The 23751-nt window shown below is 37.9% G+C and overlaps 2 protein-coding genes across 3 annotated transcripts in view; one reads left to right on the top strand and one right to left on the bottom strand.

Moving 5' to 3' along the window:
- Window positions 1–8097, bottom strand: part of ZFC3H1 (zinc finger C3H1-type containing) — a 51241-nt gene extending 43144 nt beyond the window's left edge. Inside the window, exons 1-2 of one of the 2 annotated variants that reach the window (XM_058557624.1) lie at window positions 7212–8097; window positions 2746–3162 (exon numbers count right to left, since the gene is read on the bottom strand). In XM_058557624.1, the coding sequence (XP_058413607.1) occupies window positions 2746–3162; window positions 7212–7806 (1012 nt within the window). In that variant the 5' untranslated portion in view covers window positions 7807–8097. The remainder of the gene's footprint in view (window positions 1–2745; window positions 3163–7211) is intronic. The other variant, XM_058557625.1, reaches the window with a different exon arrangement.
- On the top strand, window positions 8079–21533 carry THAP2 (THAP domain containing 2). Its single transcript, XM_058557626.1, has 3 exons — window positions 8079–8559; window positions 14743–14938; window positions 17181–21533. Exons 1-3 carry the CDS (start codon window positions 8489–8491, stop codon window positions 17568–17570), a joined length of 657 nt encoding a protein of 218 aa, XP_058413609.1. The 5' UTR covers window positions 8079–8488; the 3' UTR covers window positions 17571–21533.
- Window positions 21534–23751: the final 2218 nt, after the last annotated feature.

The following is a 23751-nucleotide window of genomic DNA, read 5'->3' as shown; positions in this document are numbered from 1 at the left end:
AAATATACGGGTAAAGCTAGACAAATATTGGTCCTTGTATATCAGGGAGAGGGTAAAGACCTTGATTAACTTAAACATTGATGAGAATTCATGTTATAATTCATAGAGGAACCAATTATGAGACCAGAAACTTAGTATCTAACTTCCAAACTAGTAGAAGAAAAAAAATTGCATGAAAAAAATAATCAAAAGCAAGCAAGAAAAAAAGAACAAAAGGAAATAAATCCAAATATCAGTAATCTTGAAAAAATGTGAATAAACTATATGTTCTAGTTAAAAGACAAGATTGTTAGACTAAATTACAAATGAAATCCAACTCCATATTATGAACAAGTGACATTTAAGAAATGAGAATACAGAAAGATTGAAAGGATGGAAAATGATATATAAGGCATATATACATATCAAGAGAAAGATGGTGTGGCTATGAACATGAGACAAAATAGTCTTTTAGGCAAAAACATTACTACAGATGAAGGTCACTACATAATAATGAGAATAATGAGTCAATTACCTAGGCTCAAAGTATTTTTTTTTTCAAATTATAATCTCAGTCTTTTTTTTTTTATAATTTTATTTATTTATTTTTTCCCCCAAAGCCCCAGTAGATAGTTGTATGTCATAGCTGCACATCCTTCTAGTTGCTGTACGTGGGACGCAGCCTCAGCATGGCCAGAGAAGCAGTGCATCGGTGCGCGCCCGGGATCCGAACCCAGGCCGCCAGTAGCAGAGCGCGCACACTTAACCGCTAAGCCACAGGGCCGGCCCAACGTCAAAGTATTTAAAGCAAAAATCAAAAATCACAAATCTACCATCATAGTGGCAGATTTTAACAAACTTCTTAGTAACTGATAGATCAAGCAGATCAAAAAATGAAGATACGAACAACATAAAAACCTTGAGCTAACAATCCACACATTCCTTTCAAACACACAGAACAGTTACAAAAATCAATCATATACTAGGCAATAAAGCAAGTCCCTACAAATATTTCAAAAGATTAGTATCATACAGATCTCATTCTCTGATAATGTGATTGACTTAGAAATCAATAACAAAAAATATAGCTAGAAAACCTACAAGTTTGGAAGTTAAGAAACACACTTCCAAGTATTGTACAGGTCAAAGAAAAACAAAAATTAGAAAATATTTAGAAATGAATGAAAAAAATTTACATACCACAAACTGAGATGCAGCTAAAGTAGAAATTTCATAGCCCAAAATGATCTCAATAGGAGAGAGGCTGAAAACTAACGAGTTTTAAAAGCTACGGACTTATTCCTGGGAAAATTAGAAAAAAAAAATGGGGGAGAGACACAACTTATGTGAAATTCTTAAGAATAACTTTTTATAAACTTTACAACTTACAAGAAACGGACACATTACTAGAAAAATATAGTTTACCTAAACTGCCTTAACCAGAAATAAATAATAAGAACAGGCAGTAATTTAAAACCTTCCCAGAAAAACTCCATCCAGGCCCAGACACTTTTACCAGCAAGATCTACCAAATATTCCAGAAATGATTCCAACCTTAAACTATTCTATAGAATAAAGAGGAAACGACTCCCCAACTCATTTTGAGCATCATAACCTTGTATGAAAACCTGGCAAGGAAAAAGACAGAGAAAAAATTACAGGGTATGAACCCAGATAAAACATTCTAAACAAAACAACAGCAAACCTTCATTTATGGTTTTATAACTGCCCCAAATTGGAAGAACCCAAATGTCCCTCAAGCATGAAAAGGACTAACAAACTGTAGCATAGCCATACAATGGAACAATCAGCAATAAAAAAGAACGAACTACTGACAGATACAACCACATGGATGAATCTCAAATACACTATGCTAAGTGAAAGCTGGAATCAAAAGACAACGTACTGTATGATTTCACTTATATGACATTCTGGAAAAGGAAAACCATAGGGACAGAAAACAGATCAGTAGTTACCAGGTGGGATAAGGGCTGGGGGAGAGAGGGATTGACTGCAAAGGGGAATGGGGGAACTTGGTGAGAGTTAATGGAACTGTTCTATATCTTAATTGTGGTAGCTGGCGATGGTTACCCAACTGCCTGCATTTGTCAAAACTCCATCTCTATACTAAAGAGTAAATTTTACTACATATAAACTATACCTTCATAAAAGAAGAGGAACAGAAACATTAACAAACCAAATCCATGATGTATAAAAACAACATATTATGAACTAGCTGAATCCATTCCAATCATACAATGGTGGTTTAACACTACAAAATCAATTAATATAATCTATTACACTAATATATTAAAGGAGAAAAACTAGACGCTCTTCTCAATAATGAAGAAAAAGGATTTGATAAACTTCAACATCTATTCATGCTGAAAAAAATCTCAAAAAAGGAACAAGGGGGAAAAACACAAAATTTCCTTTATCCAATAAAGTATACCTACAAAAAACTTAATATCATGTTTCAAGGTAAATGTCAAAAGCATTCCCTTAAATTAAGGTACCCACTATTATCACTTATGTTAAAAATTTTATCATAAGTCCTGACCACTATATAAGGCTAAAAAAAAAAAAAAGATCAGAATGAAACAAAACCTGTCATTATTCAGTAACATGAGTGTCCATGTAGAAAGAGCAAAAGGAATTCACAGATACAATACCAGAATCATTTCAATGAAGTACACTACCAAAATAACTAGTTACCCCTTTAGAGAAAGAAGAATCTTATGACACTGAAATTTCTAATTCCATTACCTTGAGTAGATTCAGTAGTGTCAGATTTAAGGGAAAGCTGTTTTGTTCCATCTTTAACTTTTTTCAACCGGTTCTTATCTCCTGGTAAAGTCAATTTTTGCCTGAGTGGTTTTAATTCAAATGCCTGAAAAGTTTTGACCTGGGTTTTCTCCTCAGGAGCTACTTCTTTACTTGAGTCCTTTGTAATACTGACATGATCAGTGCTTGTTTGGTCCTCAAAATTCAAAGTTCTAGGATCTTCCTGCACGTTCTCTTCTTTGCTACTCAAAGCTAGTTTTTCATCCTTATTGATGCACTCTAGCTCCAACTGTATTTGCTTATACTTCAAAAGTAAATCTTCAAAAGTTTCTTCCCCACAGTTTTCACTTTTTGATGAATAATTTTGTTTTCTTGATGGAGATCTTCCAAAACTTTTAGCTGAACAGCATATTAAGGAAACCAGTTTCCCAAAATTTTCCAGTTAATTTAACAAAAACACATTAAGGTATAGATGAATTGTCTCCCTTTTTAATTTGTTATTCAAGAACGATGAATTGGTATTTTTAAATTACTAAATTCCATCTAATATATATGCTAATACCCACTTTCATTATGTGCCCATATTTCAAATTTAACAAGTATCCATATAAATAGTCCACTTACAAAATCACTAGTGTCAGTTACTACCCGTAGTATCCACAGGTATTCCACCTAGTTAGGTTACAGCATCCTTCCTTCGGGAGGTATCAGGAAAGCCCATAACAAGCTGGATGCTAAAAACTCCTTTCTGAAGGAGAAGGGGAGAAACTGAACGGTTTGTCACAGATGTGGATAATGTACACTTCAGATAATCAAGAAAACATTTCTTCTTTTAAATTAGTTTCTTCTCCTGTCTCAAATTTAAAAAAATAGAGATAAAAAATGAACACTGACAATTAGTAGTTAAGATTAGTTTATGAATAGGAAATATTTTCTTAAAAACGTAATTCATAACAATCTTAGAGCTCATCAAGTATGCTAACATCCAACATATACACAACTAAGACAAGGAAAGCAGTTACATAATAAAAACTTTAAATAGTATTCAAAATGTATCTTCTAAACTAATTTTCCCCTAAAGATAAGGATATCCAAACCAATTATTTTTGTCTTCTTCTTCTCTAACATAGTGATACACAGAACATAACTTCTTCCTTGGAAACAGCTACAAAGTTCCAAACTACACTTTTTATTTAAAATAATTCATACATATGAGAATTGTTACACCTCACTTCTCCAGCCTAGACATTAACAAGAGAAAAAAGACAAGTACTTTATGTGGTTTTAATACAATATGTCATTTATAGATCATTTGAATTGGCTAGGCTATAACATACCAGTTCCCTAAGTATGGTTCTTCTAACAACTTACAGGACAAGCACCCTGCAAAGATGTCTAAAACTTCTCTAATGACCAGTTCAAGAATGGGAATCATCAGCAAATATTTTAGAAACTAAACGAGCATTACGACTGAAAATCTTAACAGTTCCGCAGCAAAATGGTTCTGGTAAATCTTTGGTTCTCTGATCTCTCCTTTTCAGAGTCAAGTTTCTTGAAATATTAGTTTTTCATCACCTGTCTTACTCACTTTTCAACCAAATGGTATCTGGCTTCTGCTGGCTGAGTTGATCCACCATGTTTTCAAACCTTATTTTACTTGACCTCTCTGCAGCACTGGACACTGCAAACCACCTCTCTCTCGGTTTCCATAACTCCACTCTCCCCTTGTTTCCCTTCCTGTTTTTTTTCCTTTAAGTCTTCATGACCCCTTTCTCTCCAACTCTTACAATAATGGTACTCTCCAGTGAGCTCTACTTAGCCTTTTTCTCTTTGCATTTTGAGCGTTCCAAAGCACTCCCATATTTTACGTAATACAAGAGAGAAATACGGCCTCATGACAGACATTTGGAGTTCTATCTCCCACAAGCCATCCCCCACACTGCTGCTCGATTAATCCTTCTGGAATACAAATCTGATCAGATCTCTTCTCTTGTTTAAATCTAAGAATAGAGTCCAAAATCCTTATAATGGCATATAATGCCTTCATGATATGACCTGTACTTCCTTTCCAATCTCACCTTTTCCCTGTTCATCACAATTTAAGCATAGCTTTGTATTTAGGTTTTTCTGTTCTTCAAATTAACCCTAATTCAAATGTAACCTCCTACATGAAGCCAGAGAATTACTTGCTCTCCCCACTCCACTATTATGTACCCTCTGCACATAAATTCTGTAATTACCTGCATTTATATCTCAGTATTCAATGAAGGCAGCTAAAGGCACAACCACAGTAATTAAAAACAAATAAGACTGAAGACCTTGGAAACATTTATAAAGGGAAAAGATTCAATACACTAAAGGGAAAAGATTCAATATACTAACAAAAATTAAATTAACTAAAGAACAGAAAAATGAGGAAAAGCAATTGAGTTATGACTATAACTGACTAATCTCCTTCAAGGCTAAATGAAATCTCTTACTTCTGTCTATACAGGACAGGTAGGATGAAACCAACACTTAACATTTAATTTTAAGCTGGTCAAGATGCAATTTCTAAATGAAATCTGATTTAAAAAAAGGAACTGCTATTCAACCTTTACTGCAGTTGAAAATGGAATGACTTTCTATTGATGAGAGACACTGGTCTAATTATGTTAGCTCTTATCAGATTTGGAAGTTTATAATAGTAGTCATCCGAAGGAGATAATATGCTAAGATTGATTGACAAAGTATCTATCACTAAGAAAAATTAAAAAATGAGAATAAAAATAAGTACTGCAATAGAAACCTGGTTTGTTCTATTCCTTTAAAGTTGCATCTAGCACACCTGAATCATTAAAGAGAAAAAAGTTAAAAAAAACCCCAACCACCTGTACTCATGCTACTTCACTTGCAGATTATGAAAATAACTTATTCTCTCTTAATGCAGTATTTGTAAAACAATAATGTCATTATTATAATCACATAGCAGAAACATGAGTTAAACTGAGTACAGTCTTGTTATTAAAGGAATTTGAATTAATAAAATTTTGTATTACAAATTTTGTTTGCTCACATTATACAAAAGTGGCTGGGAACTGTTTTCCTTCACAAACTCTTATAATAAAGAATACCACCTTAGGATGGATTAATGATACTTTGCAAGGAAAACAATGAGCAGAGGATCAAAACAAGCATCCTCTTCTTAAGTACAGCATTTGTGAAAAGAAAAACAACTAGATAGCTCATTTCTGATAAGTTACTACAGAAATCAGACCGACTACTTTCCTGTACTTTTTTCACAACATCATACGTTGTGATGTTTAGGTTCTGCTGAACCTACATTTCTTGCCCCCCTTTATATCCTGATATCTGGGAAAGACCATTTGGCCCTAAGTATTCTATAAAAATAATGTTGAGTATCTTCCAAACAAATGTCATGATATGTAAGTTTCACATATAATGACTATATTAAAAAATCATTACACCACGGAAATTACAACCAGTAATAAAAGTGCTTAGTGAACTATTTTTATGCAGTTATCATGGAATAAGTCAAGACATAGTTCTTTCTACAAACCCATCACAAAACAGCAAACCTTCAGATATCCTGAGTCAACTCAGGAACGTTAAAGATAACTAAGAATAAGGTTAGAGGAGCAAAATTAGATATTTTGCTATTTTCTTTCTCAACTTCTCCATAATCTCCACCCTCCCATACGCCCCAATGGCTTCCAATATATTAAAATAAAAACGCTGTTAAGTTTATCTTACTCTCTGTGGCCCACATTTGTCAGCACTAAGAGTTATAAAACATCCAAAAAGTGAACGTAAGAAATAGAGACGTTAAGGAGGAAAAGTTTTTTGAAAAGATATATGAATTTAAAAGCTCTGCATTAATATGAGTTGGTGAAGATACCTGGTCTTTTTTCCCCTTTTCCACTTCAAAAGGCAGCAACGTGTAAGAATAAATCGAGAAAAGTAAAAACAGAATCACAAAAACAATAGGATTATGCAGCATCAAACTTCACAATTTTCAATGTCAAAGTGCAATATGATATAAGCAACAATATTCCCCAAACTGTTTGACTATATTTTTTTCTCCCTCTAACAGCCTAAGTCAACCTCACATAAAAACCAAGTTCCCGTAACAATAACAAATGCTAATGAAACCGGGGCTTCGGAAGTACTATTACAGATCTGATTTTAGACTGTATCAGATTCCACTAGCTTCGCCCCAATCCATAATGCGTTAACGCTGAAAAGCGATATACCCAATAAAGTGATCTTCAGAAAAGACACCGCGTTGTGACACCCGGGGATTACCCAAGAACAACTCCTTTCGAGCGCAGACACAGTGACAGACGAGCGGCTCCGCTGTTCGGAAGTTACTCATCTCTAGCCCTAGTCCTGACGCCGAGGGACTCCGCGAGCGACACGCCCAGGGCGGACCGCCACGTTAAGGATACAGCTCTTCCGAGGCGGGGAGGGCTCTCGCCAGCCCTGGCTGCCACCGAATCCAGGCCCCGCGCCGCCTCCCGGGGCTCGGCCCCCCGGCTTGCCGCCTCGCTCGCCCCCGCCGCGGCCCCGACTCCAGCGGCTGCCGCCGCGGTACGGCCTGCCTCGGAAGCGGAACCGGTCCAGGGCGAGGTGGCTGCGCTCCCAGAAGGACGGCCGCGGGCTGCTCTCGGACAGCGAGCTCGCGGGCAGCCGCGCGGGGGGCGGGTGGGACCGGAACGGCTCTTTGGGTCGGTAGCTGCTGTGTCCCCTGAGGTGGCCCCGCTCCGACGGGTGCCGCGGGCGGGAGAAACTCCTGGGCGGCTGCTGGGACGAGCACGACGACGACGAGGAGCCGCCGCCGCCGCCGGACCCGCCGCCCCGGGCCGGGTGGGGCGGCCTTCGTCGCGGGTACGGCAGCAGCCCGGCGCCGCTGCTGCTGCTGCTGCTCCGGCTGCGGCACTGGCTGTTGTTGTCGTCGTCGCTGATCTCCCCATCCTCAAGCTCCCCTTCCTCCTTGGGCGAGAGGCCGCTGGAGGCCGGGGCCGGAGTCTCCGCGGTCGCCATCCCGGAGCGGCGCCCTCCACACAGCCTCCGCCTCCGCCGGGTCCGCCCGACGACGGCCTTCCTCCTCGGCTCCCTGCCTCCCTAACGGACGCGGCCGGTGCGGCCTCACCCCCACCCCCCCGACAGCTAGCGGGCTCTGCTCCCCAACTTCCCGCACGCAGCGCCTTCTCGCCGCACCGTCGCAGCCCAGCTTCCTGCCCTAGCGCCCCCCTACTCCTCCGCGATCAGGGCTCTTCCGCCTCGCGAGAAAGGGGCTCTGGAAGTGGCTCTGCCCGTGATGTCACTTCCTGCGGCACGCAGGAAACAGGGTCCTAGTTCACGCGATAATAATCGGGACAACGAGATTCTCAGCGGCACTTGTAGTCTACGGCTCACGCACGCGCGCACACACCCTCTCCCCCCGCCCGGGATTGGGGTGTCTGGGAGCGCGGCGAGGTGGGCGGGCCTGCTCTGCGTCTCCGCTGCGAGAGAGTTTGACACTAATGGGCGGGGGGAGGGCATACACAGCTCTCCGCGCTGACTGCTCCGAGGACGGCCGCCACAGACGCAGGCGTTGGGGCGCCGGGAGGGGCGGGGTGTGTCCGCCATGTTGGTGGAGGCGGAGGGCGGCGACTGAGCGGCGGGCCCGCGGGTGCGGTCCGCCACAGTGCCCGAAAGACGGGCGCCAGGGAGGGGCAGGGAGATGCCGACCAACTGCGCGGCGGCGGGCTGCGCGGCCACCTACGACAAGCACGTCGACGTCAGCTTCCACAGGTACCGGGCGGGGCGCGGAGGGGCGGGGCGCCGCCGGGCCGGTGGCGCAGCGTCGGTGCCCCCGGTGTGCCTCTCGCGTCTGCCCGTGTCCTCTTCCTCCGGGAAAGTTCGCTCTGTCAGGGGGCCCCGGGTTCTGTACGGTGGTTACTCTTCAGGGAAAGGCGACGGGAGGACACGTTCATTTTCTGCTCTCGCTCCTGTGTGTGAGACCAGGTCTGACATTAATGACGCCGTGAGAGGAATCGAGATCTTCCCGGTCAAGTCAGCAGTCACCTTAAGAGCCTGCTGTGTGCCCGTTAAAATTAGGAAATTCTCACTAGCTGAGCTGACAGGGGGAGCATTTAGATTTCTGATAGTCACATGCAGTAACTCTGCGGAGGAACTGAGTAATCATTGATAACCATGGAATTGAGCGAGGTTGATAGAAGTGCGAAAGATAAGCTTTCTAGTCTTACGAGAACAGAGTCATAAAAAGAACCTAGGTTCTGTTTTTTCGTTAGCTGGAAGAGCAATCAAAATTCTTGACTTCTGTCAAATCAGAACTCTTGAAAGCACTTTGAACACTACGTGAAATATAAGTACTCGGTAAATGTTTACCTCCTCGGCAAGTGCCTGCCATGTGCCTGAAGCAAAGAAGCGTTAAAAAAGTGAAGTGCAAACAGTTCTGGTTTTGTATACCTCACAACTTAATACGATCTTAGAATGTAGAAAATTATATCCTTGACCTTTTCCCCACCTCATTATGACTAAATGTATGCCCTTATTAAAAGTTGCCACTTAAAAAAATCCTTGTGATGTTTCTCTTTTTCACCTACTTTATTCATGCATCCATCACATGTGTACCGTGTTCTTATTTGCCTGACATTGTGCTAGGGATCCAGAAAATTCTTATCCTCCTGGAGTTGAGTGTAATAAGAAAGGAAGACATAGATAATTACACCACAGAAGAGACCTTCAGGGAGACCTAACTGAGCCTTGGAAAGTCAAAGAACACTTCTCAAAGGATGTGAAATTTCAAATGAGACCAAAGGATGACATAGATTTGGTCCTGTAGGCTGCTTTAAGGATTTTCTGTTTTACCCAATGAGAGCTTGAGAAGTCATGGAGGGTTTAAAAAGGATGATTAGATTTGCATATTAAAAATCCCTCTGGCTGCACTGTGGAGAATTATAGTGTTACTTATAGTGCTGGTCAAGCATCATCAAGAGATATATTTGATGAGAAGGGAGCTTATTACAGAATGCTAATTTACCTACTGCTTTTTCACAGGGAAATCCTGCTACAGTGTCAACTGTGAACTGAACAATGTCCTTCGTTGCTGGCACAACCAGCACTAGATTAGAAGAGGTTGAGAGTTGATAGAGAAAACAGTTGGGCACCTGTAGTAAAACAAGGGGCAGTCCGTCTAGTGTGGCCCAGTCTGGAGAGGTGCTGACAACAGGGATGGAAAGAGGTGGACAGATTTGAGAAATGTTTGAGGAGGAACTACTGTATCTGGTAACCTGATTTGGAAGATGAGGGAGAGGAAGGAGTCAAGGCACCAGTAATATTGAATGTTTAATAAGAGAAGGACAGTGGTACAATAACATGCATACCTCCTTTCCATATTGGACCATTTGCCTGCTATGAAATTAACATTTTCATGTGTGACCCCAGAAATTTAGGTCTTAAAAATAACATTATAATAAAAATACTTTCCTATTTCATAAATATAAACAATATTTAATTAACTAACTCCCCCCCAAGACATTGGTAGACTTCTTTATTCCCATGTACAACTTATATTGCCTAAACTTACTGGCTCTGTTTTTCTTATCTCTTAGTCAGGCCACTCCAGTCTAAGTCTCCCCAAATCTTCTGAAACTGCTTTTGATGAGTTGTCACTCCTACATTGCTTTTTCATGGCATGTGATCATTTCCTCCTTGAAATACTCCCCACTGCTGAATTATTTGACACTAATTTTGTGATTTCCATCTTACTTTTTGGGCCTATCTTAAATCTCTTGTGCCAGCCCCTCTCTCCTCCCACTAACCTACGTCTTCCCACTCTTACCAAATTGATTTCAGCTGTTCTTGTGCTCTCGGTTTACATTTACTTGGTGCCTCCCAAATCAATATTTCCAGTCCAAATCTCTCCAATGAGTTCCATACCTATAGGCCAAGTGTCTCAGTACTTCCCTCAGATTCAACATATCAAAACTGTACTAATGAACTTGCCCTTTCCCCAAACCTACACCACTGCCCGTATTATATTCCCTTTCTCAGTACAGTAAATGGAAACACCATCTACTCAGAAACTGGGAGGTCATCCTCCCTTGACTTCTCACCATTCCCTCTTAATTGGATTATTACAGCAGCCTCTTAGCTGGTTCACTGCTGCCATTCATGCACTCCTAACTGCTCTTCTATAATCAATGGTGTGCTAAATGTTTAACAACAGGATCTCCAGGGAAGGGGAAAAGCCCTGATTTGTAGTGTTTGCTCAAGGTCCATAATATAAATACTCCTACCATGTCTGATTTAAAACTACCAACACGATATCACTGATCATGGAGTTGGGAAGAAATGTGCAATACCACACTATTTTATAGCATTTATACCATACAGATATAACAGACATAAATAATAGTAAAATAATTAGGAAGTGATAGGTTTTTAGCATTTATTACCTTTGTTTTTAATTTATTTAACTGCAAATTTACATAATTTAATAATGGCTATGTTTAAAAACTGGTGAAAACATTTTCTGTTAACAATCAGCTCTCTAAATTAGGCCTTTTAATGGCTTAATGCCGTTGGTATGCCATTTTGGATAAAGTTTAAAATTACTCTTTAACTTAGAAGGCTCTCCAGCATCATTTCATGTCCTAACACTCTTCCTTGTCCCCAATATACTCAATACTCTTCACTACTCTTACCCTAATTTCTCTAGCTAATTCCTGCTCTCTCAAGGCCTCCTGACTAGATGAGCTCTTCCTGTTTTATGGTTCCATGCAACCCTGTACTTGCCCTTTTATAACACTGATGACACTTGTAATTACTTTTGTAATAATAATAAATAGCATTTATTTAGTATTTACCACGTGTTGTGCACTGGGCTGAGCACTTACATTGTCTTATATAATCCCTAGATCCACACTAGGTACCATAAAACTGAGGCCTAAAAAGGTTAAATAACTGCCTAAAGTCACCCAGCTATTATGTGAAGGAGCCAGGATTGGGACTCTGGTTTGACTCCAGAGAGAATGCTCTCAGCCACTCTTTTCTACTGCATCAAGCTACCTTCTCTACCTTCCCCATTACAGTATACCCTCAGAGATATAGATACCATAAAGGTAGGTCACTTTTGTTTACCACTATGTCTTCAGTGCCTAGGACAGTGCTTGGAATGGAAGAGGCATTCAGCTGTTTATTAAAGACCCAAGCAAAATAGCATTGTTTAAAATACTGAGTGGTTTTCCAAAACATCTAATGTTTCTGAAAGCTTGGTTCAATTACTGTGTAGACAAAAATATATCCATCTGTTATCACCATGTTGATTTTTTAATATTTACAGGATGATTTATTATTACTTAAATTCAGCTTATAGGCTACATCTCTCACCCTTTGAAATATGCTGAGAAAAAGCCAACCAACACATGCAAAACGTGATTAAGATTAATGCTGCATAAAAAATCACCAAAATCAAATATAAAATCGTTGATTATTATTATTCTTCTATTTCAGCACAGATAACTAAAGATTATTTAGTAATGCCAAACTAAATCCATTAGTTCATTCATTGAATCACTCAGAAAAGTTCACTGAGTGTTTATTTAACAGGATAAAATAGTGAAAAACATAGCTCCTAAGCAGGAGAAACTTAATGACCTAGTGGTGGAGATATGAAGGTAAGCAATTAGAAAAGAGTGATGTTAGTTCTATATGATATATGAACATCTAACCCAGTCTTCTGATCATGAAAAACTTCCATAGGAAGATGAGATTCCTAAACTGAGTCTTAAAAAAAAGGAAGTAGAATTTGGTCAAATTAAGGTTCAATTTGATGCATTGGTTTCATAATTAGGGAGCTAGTTTAAAAGAGGTAAAAAAAAAAAAAATGTTGAAAACTAATACCTGACAGTCTTCATATATCTGAAGAGTCGTTTTTTTTCTTTGGTGAGGAAGATTCGCCCTGAGCTAACGTCTGTTGCCCATCCTCCTCTTTTCGCTTGAGGAAGATCTTCCCTGAGCTAACATCTATGCCAGTCTTCCTCTATTTTGTATGTGGGTTGCAACCACAGCATGGCCGTCAACAAGTGGTATAGGTCCGTGCCCCAGAACTGAACCCAGGCCACAGGTCAGCCCCTGAGGAGTCTTAAACAAATGATGATACAATGATAGTACTTATTTTTTCTGAGTCTTTATTGAGGCCCCAAGAAGAAATGTGCTTGTAAACTAAAGCTTGATTTTTAGCTTAGGCCTCGGGGAGCATTTCCAAATCACCAAATATTGGAACAGAGATCTTTAAAATGAGTATCCATTATTATTAAGAGGTGAGGGCTAGGCAGAGTAGATAAATTCTCCATCAGAGGTTTCTAATGAAATAGAAAAAACTTACATATGTGAAAGCATTTGAACTGTAGAGTGATATACAGATGTTAATATTCTCAGATCAGGGTATGTGTGGGATTAGAGGGATAGGGACAGGAGATGGGAGGGTGTTTACCAGTAAATCTGGGCTTTCATCTCTTTGTGCTCCTCACTGCTGGTAATGTGAGCAAACATAGTATATCTGGTATAACCAAACTATGTCAGAAGCCCCCAGCTGTTACCTAGTGAAGCTTCAGTTGGGGGCTTCTGAGCCACATGATCATCTAACATGAATTTAGTGGTTCTTTTAAAACACTAGTCAGTTTATAATTAATACTTAAAGGATAAGGTGGTCAAACTAAAGAATAGTTCAACTCAAACTTATTACATGTGAATGTTGATTCTTATGTTTCCAAGTCAGTCAGTACAGTTACCACCAGAATTTTTAGACAGTCCCTTATATTTTTCTCTTCCTCGACAGGTAAACACTGAGTACATATCAGTATATTTTGTATTTGAAATAAATATGAAAGGAAAAACATTCCTGCTGGGCTTGGCAGCAGCATTTTACTTTTTGTAATAATTATGCTTTCTACTGTACTACATAGTTTAAGAGTTCATTTTTTAAAAATGTATGCAGTTTAACTACATGGAAGTAATACAGTGAATTATTAATTTATATATTCTGTATTAGTCAAATTTTTGTTGAGTCCCTACTATTTGCAAGGCACTGTGCTAAGTGTTAAAGATAAATAGATGAAAAGATTTAATGATCCCTTTCTTCAAGAAATGTATAATCTACTTTTATTTCACTGGAAATTTATTAATATGGAAAAATTACAAAAGCATGTGGTGAGCATCATAATGAAGGAACACAGAGGATGGAGTACCAGAATCTGTCTCGGCTTTCCTTGATGAGATTTAATCTGTAGATATCTGATTTGTCTTGACCATGTACATCAGCAGATTAAAACATTGTGAAATTGAGCTAGCCCTTATAGCCTAGTGGTTAAAGGTCTGCGCTCTCACCGCTGTGGCGGCGCCAGATTCATTTCCCAGTCACTGAACCACACCACCTGTCTATCAGTAGCCATGCTGTGGTGGCGGCTCACATGGAGGAACTAGAAGGACTTACAACTAGGATATACAACCATGCACTGGGGCTTTGGGGTAAAAGGAAAAAAAAAAGAAGAGGACGATTGGCAACAGATGTTAGCTCAGGGCAAATATTTCCCTGGGGAGAAAAAAACAAAAAACATTGTGAAATTACTCCTGCTCATAATGCATAATGGTTCCATATAAACTTGATCTAGATCAGTTTAGTCTTGTTTATTTTTACTGCCCATGTTAAGGACTAGGTTGGGAAGAAAGTTCTCTTTGTAAAACCCTGAAAAATAAAACCATTCAAGTCAGTTTTTTATTAATTTTTTTACAACTTATAAAAATGAGCATGAATTGGTTTCTATTCCAGTGTCTGGATATTGGGAATTTAAAATTTTTTGTGTAAATGGAAGACACTTTAAATCATCAGCTTTTAAAATTTATTTTAACCATTTAGGTGCAACCAGAAGTGTGATAGTTGGAATTTGAGTTGCCTTTTTTTTTTTTAAGGTTTCCTTTGGATCCTAAAAGAAGAAAAGAATGGGTTCGCCTGGTTAGGCGCAAAAATTTTGTGCCAGGAAAACACACTTTTCTTTGTTCAAAGCACTTTGAAGCCTCCTGTTTTGACCTAACAGGACAAACTCGACGACTTAAAATGGATGCTGTTCCAACCATTTTTGATTTTTGTACCCATATAAAGTCTATGGTAGGTAATGTTACTTTTCTTTTACCCCATTTTTACCGTTTTTAGAACCCATTCCTTTTTGTTTATAAAATGAAACAATTCAGAACATACTGAAATTCATACATAATGATATGCCTCAAGAAAGTTGCAAAACTTCCTCTCGTGCCGTAAAGGTGCAAGCTAAAATTAGAGCTCAGTTCTGACTCCAATATTCTTTCCCCAATCCAAATTGTTTTACTGTATTGGAATTTTACATTACTGCCAATTATTATCAATAATTGAATCAATGGTAAAACTGAGAAATCATGAGTAATGAAACCTCCAGCATAACTCTGCTCTGGTTTTAAGATGATATACAAAATGTGTGCTGAGTGCTTTAAGAGCAGCACAGCCAAAGAATACCAGAGTTATACTGAAGACTGTAAGTCCAGAGGGAGGCATAGTGGAAAACTTCACAGAGCTCAAGCATTTAGGCTGGGCTTGAGCTTGGAGTTTGGAAGTTAGGAGAGGATCTTGACCTTGCACCCTGCAATAGCATGATGAACACAAAAGCCAGGGAGTTGAGGGTGAGTGGAAAATAATCAGATATTAGCAAGTGATATTTCAAAGGAAGGAGAGAATTAAGGTACAGGATGAATGTCTTAAAACAATGTTTTATCTAGTTAAGGAAGATCTGATCAGAGAGGAAAAAGCTAGCTGAGACAGGGTCACCGAAAGGTAAGAGGGGGTAGAATGAACAAAAATAGAGGGTGTAGCTTTGAAAAGGACAGATATCTTTTCCTCTGAAAGGAAAAACCACTGCTTTTCTTGAGTCATTGTGACAGTTAAATGTGTGAATGTACATGAGTTAATATCTGAACGGGAAGGAGATTGTGGTAAACTAATTATCAGAGATATTAGAAAAGCTCCCAGAGGGCAAGAACTTTGTCTTTTTCACTTCTGAATCCTCAGCACCTCAAATAGTACCTGGTACATAGTACACATTCAGATATTTATTGAATTTGAAGTATACCTTATTTTTGACATTTTGATCATTTATTCATTCAACAAATATTTACTAAACTTTATGTTAGAATCTGAGTTAGATGCTGAGGATATAAAGATCAAAAAAAAAGAGTCCCTGCCAATTCCCCTAGGTAGAGGGACTACCACTTATAGGTTTCATGAGGACAGGAACCATATCTGTCTTATTTGTTCACCGTTGTGTCCCCAGGAATTCATGTTAATTGCTGTGTGTTTCAATAAATGTTTGTTGAATGAATGAAAGACCGAATTAAGAGGTTATGATATAATCTGGGAACTATAAGTGGTTTAGTATTGCTGGAGAATAAATCAGGATGGTGAATGGCAGAATGGGATGAGATCCTAAATGGTACAATATGCCATGTACAGATTTTTTTTTTCTTTAGATAATGGGGAGGCAAAGAGGAATTTAGCCAGTAGAGAAACATCAAATCTGTTAGAAAAATTATTCTGGTGGCATAATATGGATTAGTAAGGATCAGAATGAGGCAGAGATCTATAAAAAAGTTTTTACTATTTCAAGCCAGCTATGATAGGGGCCTGATGTGGGCAGTGGCATCAAGAATAATGGAGAGGAGAGGATTCATGATAGAGATATTTAGGAGGTAGAATTAATAGGACTTGATGACTAATTGAATGAAAGAGATAAAGGGAAAAAAGGGTCCTCGGGTTTCTGATTTGGGGAAAAAGTTCCTAGCCAGATTTTAAATCATTGAATGTAAGCTATAACTGTGAACAGTTAATAAGTAAATCTATTCAGGAGCATTTTGATACGTGGGAATGTGTTTTCATTAAGTAGGACCCCAGGTCCTACTTAATTAATCAAAATGAGAGAATACTATTTACCTAAAAAAGTGATCAGATCAGTACCACACATAAACCAAATGTCTAAATACATTCCATATTGGCCTTAGAAAATTGCAAAGGATTTTTTAAGTCTCCATAGAATCATACTCAGTAATTCGGAAGAGACCTTGGAAGTCCATTGTCTATTTTCAAACCAATGTTTGTATCTCTCTGGAGAGGGAAGACAAAAAGAAATAGGTGGCTGGAGTTAATCCAACCAGTTGAGAAACCTGAATCCGTGATTACATGAGATAGGCTGCTGATGTTTTCTATCAAAATTTAAAATCAGTTTTTAAAAGAGCAGTTTAAATACTGTTATCCAAAACTGGACAAAATTTACTTATTTGTGATATTCCATATTTTATGTTCAACCCTCTAATTTTATTCGGCTCAGAAACTGAAGTCAAGGAATCTTTTGAAGAAAAACAACACTTGTACCCCAACCGGACCATCTAATTTAAAATCCAACATTAGTAGTCAGCAAGTACTACTTGAACACAGTTATGCCTTTAGGAATCCTATGGAGGCAAAAAAGAGGATAATTAAACTGGAAAAAGAAATAGCAAGCTTAAGAAGGAAAATGAAAACTTGCCTACAAAAAGAGCGCAGAGCAACTCGAAGATGGATGAAAGCCACATGCTTGGTGAAGAATCTAGAAGCAAATAACATATTACCCAAGGGCACATCAGAACACATTTTACCAACTGCCTTAAGCAGTCTTCCTTTGGAAGACTTCAAGATACTTGAACAAGATCAACAAGGTAAAACGTTACCAATTCTCTAAATCTAAAATAGACCAAGAGTACCTTCATTTATGATTACCCTGCGTAGAACTTGATGCCCATCTTTCATTCTATTCAAAGGTAAAGATATTTAAGGAAATTATGCCAAAAGTGGGTATTTAATCAAGTTTTACTTGAAGTAACATTACTACTGTATAATTTATGAAGACTTGATTACAAAAAATATAGAAAACTTTCCATGAAACTTTTATTTGAAAAAGAATGGAAGTGCCTTACATGAGAATTACGTACCTAAAAATTTTCCTAGTAAATTGTATATTTGCAAGGTGTTTTGTGTTTTTGTCTTTTAAAACTACTTTTAAAGAACACTCTATGACAACTAATGTGTTTTATTTATATTAGAAGAAAATTTTTTTCCTCTACCAAAGTTGGGATATTACTTTCTAAATAAGATGGTAAGTAGGAGTTAACCAACATTAAATATGACTTTAAAACTGCTGAGGTTTGTATTATTATTGGCACTGTGATTTGGAACATTTATAGAAAAAAACCTGAGGTACAGGGCAAGTTCTTTTATTTAAACTTTCTGTATCTTTTTACCAGAAAAGGGAGCTAATCATGGCCTCCTTCATAAGAATATTAGCTTTTAAAATAGATTGTAAAGTATTTTGAAATACTAATTTTGAATGTGATGTACCCTTGAGTCATCCAAGCTAGATAAGGCCTCAGGTACCTTAAGACTAGTAAAAACTGGTAGGGATTATATTCACCTCCTAAGAAAGTATGTTGTGAAATTATTCAGAGATTGGCATCTAGCTTTTACTTAAACAAAAAGATAAATATATACTACTATTTTTCTCATAATAAAAATATTACATTTCCACTTTCAAAATTGATACATTAATAAGCAAATTAATATGCTACAAAGTTCCTTATGTTCCATGTTAGGAATAGTCGCTCTACCCCCATGTGTGTTGATACCAAAACCCTTAAGCTTTTTTTTTTTGAATAAATCCACAGTAGAATTTAATCATAGAAAAGTACTTACCATATTATATCTTCATAACTTGTAACTTAAAATGGAATTAGTTTATCTTATACATTAGCTTGTTTTTTATCTCCTTTTTCTGTGACAGTCAAATACGGTAACCATAGTGCCTAAGGGAATGAGAAACAGTTCTCTGAAAATACATGTGTCTGTGATAAAGCTATGCACATGCTAATTAATTTACAAATAGAATATCAGAAGTACTCTAATAGTTGCCACTTGAACAATTGAAGGGTTTGCCTTATTTTACCAGATCAAGTTTAATAAGAACCCTTTCCTTCAAACAGCTTTGGTCAAATCATGTAAAATATTTATTAATGTGTAATCAAGTTATTCAGTCCTGATTCGAGCTTCTGACACTGCCATAGGAAAGTAGCGTAGACCTGATCATATAAATCTTGACTATAACGTAATGGCTATTTGATGATAAAAAAACTTAAAAAAAATTTTTTATGCCATTTGCTTGTATCCTAGCAACAGTCTTTTTACAGTATTAGCACCCTTTCTTTTAATAAGGAATGCCTTCCAAGCAGCTAGATTCACAAAAGCAAAGGTAGGAAAAATCTCTTTTAGTTATCATCAGGCACTTAGAACAAATATTTATGAAAACCCTTTTGTGTTTATTGTAAACCTTGTTAGTCATTTTATCTTTATCTTAAATATTAGATGTAGCTTCTTGGAATTGTCATTACATTTTTTTTTCTAATGCTTTCAAGTATCTTTTCACCAATATATAATCATCAGCAAACACTAACCGTATCTACCTTATATGTCAAAATACGTTGGGCAAATAATCATTTAAATGTAAACTATGTTTTTCCAAGTATAAACTCTAATGTGGTTCACCACCCCTCTCTAATACAAAACAAAACACTAATTAATGCAGGCTGGTTCCCATCTACAATAATATCTTGATATCTTTTTTGTGTATATGTGAGGAAGCTCAGCGCTGAGCTAACATCCATACCAATCCTCCTCTTTTTGCTGAAGAAGACTGGCCCTGAGCTAACGTCCGTGCCCATCTTCCTCCACCTTATGTGCGAGGCCGCCACAGCATGGCCTGACAAGTGGTGCGTCGGCGCACGCCCGGGATCCAAACCCGGGCCACCAGCAGCGGAGTGCACACACTCAACTGCTACACCACGGGGCCGGCCCTAATATCTTGATATCTTAATATAACATTTTAAAAATCACAAAAATAAAACATTCTAAAATACAGCAAGGTATTGGCAAAGTTAGCTAGTCTTCATACATTATTATTTTAGACCACTGAATAAACTACCACTCAGTAATTTTAAAGTAAACCTTTTTGCTGTTTTCTCCATATCATTTTTGTTACTGTCCTAACAACATGCTTCAACCTTTCCCTCCATCAAATTGTTTTATTAACCTACACCTGTCTACCTTAAAACTACTTTGATTCATAGAAAGAAACCTAAAAAGAATCTTTTAAAATCCTGTTTTCAGTTTGTTGATAAACTTCTTATCACTTTGACCATATACCATAAAACAAAGTTATAACAGCTCTTTGTTCTCTGCTACACACATCCTCTCTTCTTTCATTCTCTCTGTCATTCATTCAATGTCTGTGAGGCACTAACCTCTACAAAGAATCAGCCAAAGGCTAGGAACTTGATATAAAAATGAATATGACATTTTCTGTCCTTAAGTTGCTCACAGTCTCCTGAGAAAAACAAATATTATTTATAATACAATATGATAAATGCTATAAAAGAAATATGTGTGAAGGGCTTTGGTGAATGCTGTTGAATTGGAATTTAATGAGAACATGTAAACTTTAGACCTTTTTTATAATAAAATACTTTTCTTTTGAAACAAAACAGATTTCCTCTTATAATGAGTTAACCAAATGAAGTAGGACATTGGTGTTGACCTGAATTACATAGTGTTTTTAATGACTTGTAAGACATTTTTTCTCTTTAAAATGAACACTGAACAAATTTGTTGTTAATGGTATCTTTGTTAAAAGGAAAACATAACAAAATACTACATCAAAGCCAAATATTGCAGTTTGATATTTTTATAAAATAACAAACTCTACTAACAGAGATTTTTAAAGATAATTTAACTCGGAGTTGTAAAGTTAACAAAGCACTATAGCACGCATTAGTTCTCTTACTCGTTCTTCACAAATACTCTGTGTGGTATATGGTACTATCTCCAATTTACAGATGAAGACATCCTTGTTAAGGTAATTTATTCATTCAGACATTTACTGTGTGCCAACTGGCACAAGGTATAGAAATGCCAATAACCTAGAAAGTTCTAGATTGAACATTGGTCTGTGGGCTCCAAATCCTCTGCCCTCCACATTATAACTCTCTGTTAAATATATGAATCATATTATTAAAATAACAAATCGTGTATCTCAAAAAAACTAAAAAAATTTTATATGTGTATACAGTAAAGGTAGCTTTGAAGTCATTGTTGATCTCTTCCAGGTAGACTTTATAATGCTTGTATTTTATCTCATTTCTCAATGTTAGCATTACGGGTAAATTTTAATTTTGGTGTAATATAGAAACGGTTCATCTTTATGCCACAATATGGGATTCTTTTAGTATTTAGACAGTTGGAAACTTTTTTAAATTAATGTTTTTGTAATGTATATTAAACAATATCATATTGTAGTAACAAAAAATGTATTCTGAGTATGTTGATATTAAAAACTTTTCCCCAAGGAAATTATTGTCATGCCTGTTATTTCCAAAAAATGTAAACAAAGGAGTCCTTCCCCTAAAATACTTTTGTAGAAGTCCCTCTCCCTAAATTGAAGCAAACTGTAAACAAAATAAAGATATGTAAAGCCTGGAAGAATTATCATTTTCATTTTTGTGGCTCAAGTTATATCTAAACATACATTAGTTTACTTGCACTGTTTTAAACACTGTTTATGTAATCTAAACCAGATATATCAAGGCCTATAAAAATTGTCTATCCTGACAATAATTTGAGACTCATATAAAGATTTATTTGTAGATATGATTATCAAAGCATTATTTTAATAATGAAAAAAGATATTATTTAAAAATTTTTCTTATTAAAATATTGTGGGGTTTTTTTTTTTTTTGAAGAGGAAGATTAGCCCTGAGCTAACATCCGTGCCCATCTTCCTCCACTTTATATGGGACACCACCACAGCATGGCTTGACAAGCGGTGCTTCGGTGCGCGCCCGGGATCTGAACCTGCAAACCCTGGGCCGCTGAAGCGGAGCACGCGCACTTAACTGCTTGTGCCACGGGGCCGGCCTAAAATATTTTTTTAATACTTTAGAGCAAACTAGGGTGAACCAGACAGGCATGGTCCCTGTCCTCAAGGCTAGTGGGAAAAAAACACTACATTTATTTATTCCTGCCCTCACTGCTCCCAGCCTGTCCCTAATGCCTTTTTTTTTTAATAATTTTTTAAATCTATTTATTTTTTTCCCCCAAAGCCCCAGTAGGTAGTTGTATGTCATAGATGCACATCCTTCTGGTTGCTGTATGTGGGACGTGGCCTCAGCATGGCCGGAGAAGTGGTGCCTCAGTGCGCGCCCAGGATGCAAACCCAGGCTGCCAGCAGCGGAGCACACGCACTTAACCGCTAAGCCATGGGGCCGGCCCCCCTAATGCCTGTTTAGAGTGAGTTGAATCTAATACAACATATCAGTCTTCAGATTGCTGCCTAGACTTTTAAAATTTGTGCTCCAAAAGTTTAAAAAAACTTTGCGGGGGTGGGAGGAGTTAATGTCAAGAAAGCAAATATGTGCCCATCTCTGAGGTGAATTTTAATTTTTTTTTTTTTTTTTTTTTTTTTTGGTGAGGAAGACCAGCCCTGAGCTAACATCTGATGGCAATCCTCCTCTTTTTTTTACTGAGGCGGACTGGCCCTGGGCTAATATCCGTGCCTATCTTCCTCTACTTTATATGGGACGCCGCCACAGCATGGCCTAACAAGCAGTGCGTCGGTGTGCGCCCGGGATCTGAACCTGCAAACCCCGGGCCACCGCAGCAGAGCGCGCGCTCTTAACTGCTTGCACCACTGGGCAGGCCCCTCAGTTTAATTCTTTAGCTATTATTTCAAACCTTCTTATCTCTAATTCTTCTGCATTCTCTTGAACTTCCTATTTTCATGCCCTTCTTATCCACCAGACTCTTGCAAATTGCCCTTCCCTTAGCTTGGTCAGTTAGCAAACTCCTTGTCATCTTTCAAGTCTTAGTCTCTCTGTGACACTTTCCCTTAACATACCAAAGTGACATAGTGCTTTTCTCCTTGAGTCCTGCTTTACACGTAACTTGGAGTCGTCATAATGTAATTGTCTACATATCTCTTTTCATCCTCTATGTTCCTTCGAGGCAGTTAAGTGGGTGTTTTTTTTCTTTTTGGGCCTCAGGGGTCTGACATGTATATATTAGGCATTCAAATTTTAGCAGATTTCAGAAAATCTAGACCACTCCTTTGGCTTAAATTCAAAGGGACTGTACATAGAATCCCCTGATATTTTCCTAGCAACATTAAGTGCTTTTTGCCATTGGGATGATTTTTACAATTGGTGTTAAGTGCCAAATGTCTATCCCAGAAAAATCCAAACTTGTTTACATTAAAGGACACTTAAACAGAAATAGGTATTTATATTGTGAAATTTAAAGATTAGTCCAACAATGAACTTTCAGTCTGTTTCTCTGCTTACTATAGAAATTCTCAAACTGTCAGGTTTTTTGAGGGAAAGGCATCTGTGGTAAAACAATTAACTCTTGGAAAGATTTAAACAAAGGTATTCAAGTTTCTTAACTTCTCAGAGCCTTTTACTAGTGCACTCTCAGTCTCTGAGGATACAGACTTTCTCAACTGTAAATTTGATCAGAGGTATTTTAGAGGAGTGTGTTGGAGGTTAGCATACTTACTAATATCTTCAGTAATATAGTTCAGGAAATGGCTTAACCAGAAATTCCCTGTAGTTAGAAAATGGCTTTTAAAGTAAATAGACTGTTTAAATTTTTTTTTTTGAGGAAGATTGGCCCTGATCTAACATCTGTAGCCAATCTTTCTCCTTTTTTCCTTTTTTTTTTCCCCTCCCCAAAGCCCCAGTAGATAGCTGCGTGTCATAGTTGTACATCCTCCTAGTTGCCCTATATGGGACACCGTCTCAGCATGGCCTGATGAGCAGTGAGTA

The sequence above is a fragment of the Diceros bicornis genome, chromosome 17 (assembly GCF_020826845.1).
Source record: "Diceros bicornis minor isolate mBicDic1 chromosome 17, mDicBic1.mat.cur, whole genome shotgun sequence".
NCBI classification, from domain to species: Eukaryota; Metazoa; Chordata; class Mammalia; order Perissodactyla; family Rhinocerotidae; genus Diceros; species Diceros bicornis.
This window is presented reverse-complemented; position numbering and strand designations above follow the sequence as displayed.

Bases quoted from the DNA above. Each gene is read 5' to 3' on its own strand.
- THAP2 (XM_058557626.1), top strand. From the start codon at position 8,489: ATGCCGACCAACTGCGCGGCGGCGGGCTGCGCGGCCACCTACGACAAG. The intron at 8,560-14,742 runs GTACCGGGCGGG...TTTTTTTTTAAG, and splicing joins GTCGACGTCAGCTTCCACAG to GTTTCCTTTGGATCCTAAAA. The intron at 14,939-17,180 runs GTAGGTAATGTT...TATTCGGCTCAG, and splicing joins GTACCCATATAAAGTCTATG to AAACTGAAGTCAAGGAATCT.